The 11,356-nt window shown below is 43.2% G+C and overlaps 2 protein-coding genes across 6 annotated transcripts in view; both read left to right on the top strand.

Annotated features, from left to right (window-relative positions):
* sf3b1 (splicing factor 3b, subunit 1) overlaps window positions 1-1,299 on the top strand; it is a 14,684-nt gene extending 13,385 nt beyond the window's left edge. For both annotated transcript variants that reach the window (XM_062431202.1, XM_062431201.1), the window contains 3 exons: window positions 1-165; window positions 293-509; window positions 645-1,299. The exon at window positions 1-165 is cut by the window's left edge and continues 108 nt beyond it. In XM_062431202.1, the coding sequence (XP_062287186.1) occupies window positions 1-165; window positions 293-509; window positions 645-803 (541 nt within the window). In that variant the 3' untranslated portion in view covers window positions 804-1,299. The remainder of the gene's footprint in view (window positions 166-292; window positions 510-644) is intronic.
* A 5,898-nt stretch (window positions 1,300-7,197) lies between these two features.
* ankrd44 (ankyrin repeat domain 44) overlaps window positions 7,198-11,356 on the top strand; it is a 30,404-nt gene continuing 26,245 nt past the window's right edge. For all 4 annotated transcript variants that reach the window (XM_062431438.1, XM_062431439.1, XM_062431437.1 and 1 more), the window contains exon 1: window positions 7,198-7,305. In XM_062431438.1, coding sequence (XP_062287422.1) covers window positions 7,279-7,305 — 27 coding nt within the window. In that variant the 5' untranslated portion in view covers window positions 7,198-7,278. The remainder of the gene's footprint in view (window positions 7,306-11,356) is intronic.

Below are 11,356 nucleotides of genomic sequence, written 5' to 3'. Positions count from 1 at the left end.
ATTCACAGTCCTGCCCGCGCTCATGAACGAATACCGCGTGCCTGAGCTCAACGTGCAGAACGGCGTGCTCAAGTCCCTGTCCTTCCTGTTCGAGTACATCGGAGAGATGGGCAAAGACTACATCTATGCCGTCACGCCGCTGCTGGAGGACGCACTCATGGACAGGTGAGTGGATCCACCCCGACCTTTTTGTAGTCACGTTCCCTCTGTGAAGTCGGTTTGCTTTATAGTTTCAGTAGAGTCATGTCAGTATATGTTAAACCATGACCCCCGTGTTCCTGTTGTCCTGCAGAGACCTGGTCCACAGACAGACAGCCAGTGCCGTGGTCCAGCACATGTCTCTTGGCGTTTACGGTTTTGGCTGCGAAGACTCCCTCAACCACTTGCTCAATTATGTTTGGCCTAACGTATTTGAGACGTCGCCTCACGTAATCCAGGCTGTCATGGGTGCACTGGAGGGACTAAGGGTCGCCATCGGGCCCTGCCGCATGCTTCAGTACTGCTTACAGGTAAGACACACCAGGACCTGCTAAATAATCCATTTTGTGACGAGCAGTTTTACATGTATTTATTGTGTATTAGGGCTGCTAATAATCTACACACTGGCTGATGTTAAACTGTGCTGCTTTGTTTTTACCTTCAAGGGTCTGTTCCATCCAGCCAGGAAGGTGAGAGACGTCTACTGGAAGATTTACAACTCCATCTACATCGGTTCACAAGACGCCCTCATTGCTCACTACCCACAGGTCTACAACGACGAGAAAAACATGTACGTCCGCTATGAGCTGGAATATGTCTTGTAAATACAAATGTATGTTCTCTCAGTTTTTTCTGCTCCCTCAATTATCACTCTCTGCTGTCTTATCTATCCTGGTCTAGGACTCAGTCAGTTTTTACCTAGCAACTGTATGTTGGTCTTTCCCCCGGGCAGAACAATCCAATAGAGGCACACATTAAGCCTCTGCTGGACGCCACTTATCAAACGGAATTTTAAAAATGAGCGTGACAGTAGGTGAAATAAAACAAGGGACACAGTCAAGTTTGTATGTACTTTTTTTTCTCTATTTTTATTTTTTTTTTGCAATGTTTTTTTTTTGTGAAGAATGATTGACGTCAGTCAAACCTTGATTGAGGAATGCAGGGCAGTTGTCAAATGTTTTAAATATTTGGATATTTTTGTGTGTATTGATAGGGCTCTGCACTGGCTGCTCCATTTACACACCCTCTCCTCAGTTCACACTTCCTCTGTTATTAGATTGTTTTTATTTAACCAAATAAAATGTTTGTGTATAAAATTGATTTCTGGGTTTTTCTTTTTTTTTTTTTTAATGACATCTATACAAATGGATGTAATAGCAGTGAATCTTCATACAAAAAGAAGTGAGTACACCTCACATTTTTGAAAATATTTTATTATATCCTTTCATGGGACAACATTTTAGAAACTTAAAGCAGTGAGTGTACAGCTTGTATAGCAGTATAGATTTACTGTCCTCTGAAAATAACTCAACACACAGCCATTGTCTAAACAGCTGGCAACACAAGTGAGTACACCTCACAGTGAACATGTCCAAATTGTGCCCAATTGTGTCGTTGTCCCTCCCTGGTGTCATGTGACTCGTTAGTGTTACAAGGTTTCAGGTGTGAATGGGGAGCAGGGCTGTTAAATTTGGTGTTTTCTCTCATACTCATACTGGTCACTGGATATTCAACATGGAGCCTCATGGCAAAGAACTCTGAGGATCTGAAAAATGTAATTGTTGCTCTTCATAAAGATGGCCTAGGCTATAAGAAGATTGCTAACACCCTGAAACAGAGCTACAGCAAGGTGGCCAAGATCATACAGAGGTTTTCCAGGACATGTTCCACTCGGAACAGGCCTCGCCAGGGTTCAGCGTCATATCCTGAGGTTGGCTTCAAAAAATAGAAGAATTAATGCTGCCTGCATTGCTGCAGAGGTTGAAGAGGTGGGGGGTCAGCCTGTCAGTGCTCAAACCATACTATGCACACTGCATCAAATTGGTCTGCGTAGCCGTCGTCCCAGAAGGAAGCCTCTTCTGAAGCTGATGCACAAGAAACAGTTTGCTGAAGACAAGCAGTCCAAGAACATGGATTACTGGAACCATATCCTATGGTCTGATGAGACCAAGATAAACTTGTTTGGATCCGATGGTGTCAGCGTGTGTGGCGGCACCCTGGTGAGGAATACAAAGACAACTGTGTCTTGCCTACAGTCAAGCATGGTGGTGGTAGCATCATGGTCTGGGGCTGCATGAGTGCTGCCGTCACTGGAGAGCTGCAGTTCATTGAAGGAAGCTTGAATTCAAACATGTACTGTGACATTCTGAAGCAGAGCATGATCCCCTCCCTTTGGAAACTGGGCCGCAGGGCAGTTTTCCAACATAACGACCCCAAACACACCTCCAAGATGACAACTGCCTTGCTGAGGAAGCTGAAGGTAAAGGTGATGGACTGGCCAAGTATGTCTCCAGACCTAAACCCAATTGAACACCTGTGGGGCATCCTCAAGCGGAAGGTGGAGGAGCGCAAGGTGTCCAACATCCACTAGCTCCGGGATGTCATCATGGAGGAGTGGAAGAGGATTCCAGTAGCAACCTGTGCAGCTCTGGTGAATTCCATTCCCAAGAGGGTTAAAGCAGTGCTAGATAATAATGGTGGTCACACAAAATATTGATAGTTTTGGCAAGAAAAAAAAAAGAAAAGGCATCAATCAAGACCACCACCACAGCTGCAATAATTAGTCCACCACCAGAAAGTCAATCTGCAGCAATTTTGAAAAATAAATAGTAATAGTAATCATTCTGATTTGAATGATAGAACAGGTTTTTCCAGATTATTTAATTTTCATGTTGTATAGAAATGGTTGGAAACTCACAAGAATGTAAGCAATCCATTTGAAAATCATGGGCGGTGTAAATAGGGGTGGTAGAAGAATTTAGATCCTTTAATTTCAGACAGCAATACCACAATGTAAAGATCCTCTATAACAAGTAAAGTTTTCATTATGAAAATACAACACTAAACAGACTGCATACAATGAAGTAAATATTCCTTATATGGCTGATGATGATTTCCTGAGTATTCAGACTTCCTTTGTGGTGTTGAGATTTCTGCAGGTTTTCCTGCCATTACAGGTAAATTTTTGGGGGTCGGCTGTTTAGGCACTGACATTACAACAAGCCTAAATTTCTCTTTCATCATCCTGCTGAGACACAACAACCAGACAGAGTAAGAAGAGCATGGGGGTTGGCTGTCTGGGTGGCCTTGTTGAAGAATCCCTCGCATCATATGGGTGAGCTGAGGCTGACGAGCTGCAGGCAGTGCAAACTATGAGTGGAGATGCAGTCTGCCTTTTAAATCCATGGCCCTCAGCCAATTAAAAACTGCCTTCTTGTTACTCATAAAACTTTGAAATGAACCATAATCGTGCAAGTGTTGTGATGAGCTGAGTGGTGCTCATCTTCCTCTACTCCATCTAACTTCATCTTTATTTCATGGTGGTGTCAACCCTCCATCACCCTTCTCTCTCTGTGTGTGTGTGTGTGTGTGTGTGTGTGTGTGTGTGTGTGTGTGTGTGTGCGCGCGCGCGCGCGCGCGCTCTTAGCTGAGAGGGGTTATCAGGGCATACAGCTGATGAATGAACTGGGAACTCGCATGCACTAAAAAAGCGAAGAGATGAGAACTCCCACATGAACGCTCATACACACACAATGAAAGAAAAAAAAAAAGAAAAAAACCTCCCCCACTCTTCTCTTCCATTCACTGCAGCTCACAACTGCTGCACAGCCACACTCATGCGCTTTGACCCAGATTCTCCCAGCAGACGGCATCAGACTCTGGGCCTGCTAATCTGAAAAGGAAGGCTATAAGTCTGTCTTGTGTGTGTGTGTGTGTGTGTGTGAAAGAGAGAGAGTGAATGTGAGGCCTATAGCACGAGAGATATCCTTTAAAAAACATAAAAGTCCAACTAGAGGAATGCATAGAAGAATGAGACTTCATAGAAGAATTTATGACTGGCTTGTACTCACATTTGGCTGAGTAATAAGAGCTGATCTGACCCAGGTCACATGTTCCCGCAGGGCTGCTGCTGCGTGATTTACTTCGAGGCTAATTTGTTGAATATGTGTATTTATCATGTAATTGGCAGAATAAGAAGCATGCCGAACTGGAAAGCTTTGATATTATCTTCCAGACGCAACCATCACTGTCCTTCTTTATAAGCTCTGGAATGCATCTTCATGAAAACAGTGAGAAATACATGGTGGCATCCCTACTTGCTGCTGCTGCTGTTGCTGCTGTGTGTGTGTGTGTGTGTGTGTGTGTGTGTGTGTGTGTGTGTGTGTGTGTGTGTGTGTGTGTGTGTGTGTGTGTGTGTGTGTGTGTGTGTGCGCTTGTTCAGTCAACACCTCTCTTGTTTATGAGCAGCCGCAGGGAGATGACTGATTGGAGATGTTTCCACCGAGTAAACGGCGTACATGAAGTGACACGAGCAGCAATGTAGTAAGACAGATAGTAGAGGATTGTAAATTATCATCTCCAATGAATGATCATGACATAAAACAACAGACTTTACAAAGCTTTATGTGATTTGTGTTGTACATTTTAAAATAGATTTCTCCTACTTTCCCAGCAGCCATTGGCTTCCGTTACTTTATGTTTTAAAAAGATCATCCAAAGATGTACTTCAATATATATTTGTCATGTAGCTTCAATTATTCAGGAAAGAAACAATTCTTGTTAGTGGATGTAAATATATAAATACATGCTTATGTGTGCACTTATATGCACACATTGTATATAGGGTGGATCAGGGTAATGTGGGACATTGACTTATATGGGATAACTAAACTCAAATGCATTTATCTCTTCTTCTATTCAATTATTTTAAAGCTAACTAGTACATGCCTACTGTGTAAGTTATATTGTTTAAAATGACACATGTGAACATACAGACTGCTAGTTTTTTAACCTAAAAATTGTAAGCATACTAAATTAAATGACCAAATATGGGTATGCACATTTCAGAATGTTTTTTTTGCAGATAATGCTGCTTTGTATAAATAAAAGTATAAGTGTCCCAGATGACAAAATCCACAAATGTCCAATACCACAATTTTTCTTCTGATTTAACAAGGAAACAACCTTCATAATGATATTAGATGTTGATATCATGTATTGGATTCATATGTAAATAGGGTAAAGAAGTCAGAATTGCAAAAAAAGTGTCCCACATTACCCTAATCCACCCTATATCTTTATGTTTTCTCTTTCTGCTATCCAGTGCAATTGTGCCACACAAAATGTTTCCAAACCCCCAGAACAGAAATAATTTCACAAAAAAAGAGGACGGCCATTAGATGCTGGAGATGTGGAATCCATCATAGTCAGTTCACTTCACATCAGTCTGCATCAAAGCTGAACTTTGACAACAATTACAAAAATGTGAGTGTGATAGACAACGCAACTCATGGAGGTTTCTTCTTCAAAGGTTTGCTATTTCATTCTCACACTGTATGCGCACAAATGAAAACTCACTTGGAAAATGCATCAGCAGCAGTACTGTGAAATATGGGATTTACCATTAAAGGAATAGTCTGTGTTCCAAATCGAAATGAAAGGGAAGGTGGGCTACAAATCAGAACGTATGACTGGAACCTGCTATCACACTCAAGGACTTTTAATATACAGAGCATGACACAAAGTGATAAGTAAGTGTCATCTAATGTGATTTAAAGTTACAGAACAACAGAGTAAGTGGGCATTGACTTGAGTTTCATCAACTGCTGTTTCCAAGTTCAAGAATGGACTGTCAAATTATAATAGTATGCCTTCATGGAAGCACAGTAGAGAGCAGAGTTTCTGGCACAATTTGATGTACTTTCAATGTGTACAGAGAAGGATAAATAGTTTAAAGGGGTCTAAACTCTTGCCTTCACATGTGGCCACTAGCAGAGTAGCCCAAAACGCAGTGGTTTAACAATAAAGTAATTCCATATACTACAAGTGCTGCTGGAATTTTGACCTCTGAAGCCTTCATGGATGCTCAGAATAATGGAAAGTTTGAATGTCTTCAGTTTGGGCTGCATCTAACGACCATTTTCATTATTGATTAATCAGTCAATTATTTTCTCAATTAATCATAATATGTATAAGATAGCAGAAAATAGCAAAATTGCACATTATAATTCCCCAGGGTCAAAGGTGATGCTATTTCATCATCAAAATAGCTGCCAATTAGTTTTCTATCTTACAACTAATCGACCAATCACAATCTAACACTGAGCAAACTGCATTTTCTCATGAAGACCATGTGATGTTGTCAAATAGCCCAAGAAACTAGTGGACTATTGATTTGAAATTGAAATGTACAGGCTCCAAAAAAATCGGATTGAGTGTTTGAGGAAGTGAAACTTGCAAAAAAAGAAATCGTGACATGAGCCTTGAAAGCAGGCCTCATCCTTATATAACCCACAGCAGTAGAGTGATTTTTAAATCATGAGGATCAGTGTTGTCGAGCTTGATGTGAGTTTACACTCTACTACATCTGTGTGCCCATTCATTTTTCATTGCATTCATTGTTTTATTACTTTTGGATGGTGCACTTTTTGGAAATGTTTCCGTCTCTCTCTATCCAGCGGATGGCAGCAGCGAGAGGTGGGCTGGTTGTTGTTGATGCTGAGGAAGCTTTTCTCTTCCACTTCTGCATCTGAGAGGAGGAGAGACAGGCACCAACTTCCTGTGTGATCTGTGTTCAACTGAGTTCAGACTGACTGCCTCTCCGGGAGGCTTGTGGCTCTGCAAACCGGTGGAGGAGGGAGGCTCTGTGGGTGGTGTATGGCTCGGAGAGACTCCTGCGATCTCCGTGCAGCAGTAGCAGCAGCAGCAGCAGTGGTGGAAGTGGTGGTAGTAGCAGCAGCCGTAAATGTGGATTGTTTACACCGGTGCGTCCAGCCGTTCCTGCTTCCCCGCCTCGCTGCGTACCCGAGCGTCCGCCTCGGCTCAGCTGCGTCGCGGCAGATAGCGTCAGTGGAGCGGGGCTGATGGCCCTGGTGCTACCCCCGGCCTTCGTCATCATCATCAGCGGCAGCAGCATCATCCGCCTGTGTGTCTGCTAGAGAGCTGCGAGAAGCCGCGTTGCTTCACCCGGCCGCCTGAAGTCGCCCCGTGGGCAGCCCGGAGAGAGGAGAGGAGGAGCGGGGGTTCGGCCGCAGCATCGCCCCCGGAGGGAGTGGATGATCAGCCGGAGCAGACCCAGAGATGGCTGTTCTCAAACTGGCCGATCAGGTAGACCTGTTAGCTGCTGCTAGCCTAGCCTGGACTGTGATCAGGCTGCACAGCACTTTTTACTCCATTTATCGGATGTTTGCTTAGAAATGTATCTTTAATATTGCGACGTGTCTTTGTGTTGGTCAAACACTCCTAACCCTGCACACTGAGCACACAGATCACATAATGCTGCATGGAACTGGACGCTCAAACGTCCCGATTTTCGCTTTTTGTCATTAATGAGTAGCATTTTTCGGTGTTCCGTTAAAATGAGGACAGCCCACTTATTATATACTTCCTGCTCTGTTTCCTTCCGCAAGCATCGCCTGGGCCCAGAACACAAATATATCAGTGTTTTCATCTCATACACAGACAAATGTAGACTGTGTGTCCATAGTGCTGTAGCCTGGTATTGCTTCATGTGAAAAACCTTCAACTGCAAACCAAAAAAATCAATTTCTGATGATTTTATTCCAAGGAGACCAAAAGTATGTGAGATGTCTAAACTACTCATGAGGTCCATTTATTAGCTGTTCTGGAGCTTTTGATTGTATTGCATGATCCTCTTTAGCAGAGCTTTACTGCTTTCACTTCAACGTTTAAGTCAATATGAATAAAAAGTGCTTAAAATGCTGTGAAAACTGGAAATTTGACTATCTACAATCTTATGGGTAATTACATCTGTTGGTGAAGATAGTGAGTGAAAGCTCCTTAACAGCTACTAAATGGATCTTGAGAGGTTTTTAAAAATAAGGTTTTTGTTTCCTGGTGTACAGTGCCATTACTTGTAGATGGGATGATGGAACCTCTAATAGTCTGATCATTGATTTAAATGGCAAATGCCACCCTACGGCTCCCCTAACCTCCGCTTGGGAACCTCCTTTCTTTCTTTGGTCTCTCTTCTGTAAACTCACAGGCTCGTGCTTCAGTTACCACCTGTCTTAGTTTACCTGGTGAATATGCTGGTTAACAAGTGGCACCAGGAGGACAGTACGTTGGCATCTGCAGAGATGATACTGTAGATGGTGCTCCGTTCGCTCCTTTGTCTCGGTAGAAGTCCCTGATCTGACCCAGCGTCTTCAGCCCAGCTCATATCAGATGTATGGTTACTTCAAGGAAGAGAAGAAATGTCTTTTTATGTAACCCGGTACTGCGGGACTTCCTGTTATTTTCAGACAACATACTGATGATGCCTGATAACTGGATGCCTCAGTTCTGCACACAGCTCAGTAGCTTATACATAGATTTTCTCTCTTTTTTCTTTTACTCTTTTAATCATGTGCTGATCAAGAGTGGGTCACATGAAAATCAAGTAGGGATCTTTCTCAGACTATAATAGTAAATGATGCAGAGTTTGTTTGACTGCTTTTTTTAGTATGGGCTTGTTAGAAGTGATATTAGGAAGCTTTTGCAGGTACTAATGTGAACCGGAGGTCAAGGTCACGCTGATGAAAAGACAGAAAGGTCAGAATGGTTTTCGTACAATCAGCGTTATACCTCACAGATAAGCATGAGGTTAATGTGGGAGTTGAATGAATGAATGAAGCTGTCATGTCTTTAGTTTCCTCCGATCTCTTTTGAAATAAACCCAAACTGGCATTTTTGTGCCAATAATATGTCAATGCATGTCCTTAAGGAGCTCTTTCAGTACAGAAATAAACGTCCTCCCACTGCACAGAATATAAAGGAAGCGCAGGAAGTTGTTGACTTTTGACTTTCCGCCGCTGCACTGCTCTGTGCACGCACCTCAGTGTGCCTCTACAGTGGATATGGGCATTGATTCTTATCAGTTTTCCTGTGTTTTTTCCCCATTTCTCCTTGCTTTTAATATAGATTTCCTCTATTGCTTCCTGTGTCTGTTTTAGGCAGGTGAAACACTCTGACACACAGCTGACATCGTCTCCTCTTGTATCTTGTTAAGGCGGTTTGAGAAGGGGGATAAACATGCAGAACGGTGGTTTTTGGTTTCACTAGAAACAGGACATCAGAAGCCTCTTCTGGACCCAGAGGGGAAGGAGATGAGCCAGTTTGGCCTGTCACCTCAGGCATTAGAGGAAATGAAGACATGGCTTTCTTTTATGGAGGGAGACACCAAACAGGATGTACTGCATGTGTGTGTGCGTTTGTGTGTGTGTGTGTGCAGCATGCTCGGGATGTGGTATTTATATACTGCAGGTTAGCCTGTGTATGTGTATGTTTACAGCCTGTCTATGGAATGAAAACAGAGTTAATCTGATTGAGGAAGTTTGTGTAGGATAAGAATGAGAGACAGGAAGACAGAAGGGGAAACTGTACGTTCTGCCAGATCAACACGGTCCTCAATCTATTCCTCAGAGAGCAGAGGTGACTGGATCAAACTGTTTACAGCAGACTGACCCGGCATGTCGACAAAAGCACATTTTCACGGTTATTGGTTACTAATTGGGCCTGCATGGGTGACATCAGTAGGATGATAGGGTGAAGGTCAATGTGACCGTTTGGAAACATGTTCATGTTTGAGATACTGTCACATAGCGTGCAGGAGTGTCTGGTTAAGCCTGCATAACATATGAGCATGATCAATATCATTGGTTGATAATTTACCCTTTCGTAAAGTGGCTGATGGTGTGGCACTCTTGTTCTTGTTCTGGTGGCATTCTGAGAAATTCTGGCATGCCACTGCTGTTCCACTGGCATGTGGCACTTATAAACTGTCACTCATTTTCCACTGTCTGTACCACTTGTCACTGACTTATGAGTGGCTTATACATGTATTGTCATTTACATTTCAATGGCAGATACCACTGTGTGCCACTCTATCTTAGTGGCATGTCACTTTGACCAGTGCTAAAGGCTGATGCTAACAGGTCCAAGCTATTGGAGTTGTACTGGTATGTGGCACTTACAAACTGTATGTTACTCATTTTCCTATACCTATACCATTTCTCACTGGCTTATGAGTGGCTTATAAATGAATAATCACTCCCATTTCACTGGCAGATGCCACTTTTCACTGGCATGCTGGTGGGGTGCCACTCTTTCTTAGTGGCATGACACTTTGACCAGTGCTAAAAGCTGATGCTAACAGGTCCAAGCTGAAACATTAGAATCCTAACCAGCTTATGATCCATGCAGCATTGTTCTTGTGTTGCTGGGTAGTCAGTTAGATGCAGTGTTATAATACAGCAGCATAAGTAAACATGTAATACCAGACTTTGAATTCTTTCTGACATATTTCTGTTCTGATGTGTGCAGTAGAAAAATGTACTTGGACTCAGAGATTGAAAACAAAAGCAGAATCTGTGGGATCATCGCCAGAAGTTAACACCATAACAAATGCTTGCTGAACTAGTGTTATCAGATTTTTATTGCTCTCATAATAACAATATCCGCCTCAGACATCCAGCATTGTTCAGTCTGTAGGTGCTGGTATGAGTTTGAGGAATCTTCCCATTCAAGCCTCTAAAAGCGCTACACACACACACACACACACACGCACACGCACACACACCCTCTCTCTCTCTCTCCTCACTCATTCCCTAAATCTCCATGCCCCTCTTGTGCCAGCACCAGGCTCCCCCAGTCCCCAGACACAGCACTGTGACAAGGGACTGATGCCAGCTGAGAGAGTGTGTTTGAACGTGAAGGCCTGCAAGAATGTGTGTGTGTGTGTGTGTGTGTGTGCGTGCATGAGGAGCACTTACAAAGAAAGGCATAGCTAAAGAGGCCATATGCTGCCAAGTGGTGGCTGCTTGTTTAAAGGCACAGCCCCCCCCCCCCTTTTCTCCAGCTGGCATCTCGTTCACTACACTATAGTGTGTCCTTCCTCCTTCCCTCTCTTATCACTTCGTTCAAGTAAACACTGATTAAAGCCGAATCGCTACTTAATGGCCGACGCGAGCTTTGAATTTGAATGAAAACTGTCTGGCTGATCACCAGGAGGAAACAGTGAGGAAGACGGGACAATCGTTTCCTTAGCCAATATGAGCACCATCCTCTCTCGCCTTTCATTTTTTCGTCGCCCACATAATTCTTATTTGGCACTGTGTTCCTGCTTTGTTGGGTGCATTGAAATTATGACTCGGTGCAA

The sequence above is a fragment of the Scomber scombrus genome, chromosome 13 (genome assembly GCF_963691925.1).
Source record: "Scomber scombrus chromosome 13, fScoSco1.1, whole genome shotgun sequence".
Taxonomy (NCBI): Eukaryota; Metazoa; Chordata; class Actinopteri; order Scombriformes; family Scombridae; genus Scomber; species Scomber scombrus.
Note: the sequence above shows the minus strand (reverse complement) of the source record. Positions and strands in the feature narration are given on the sequence as shown.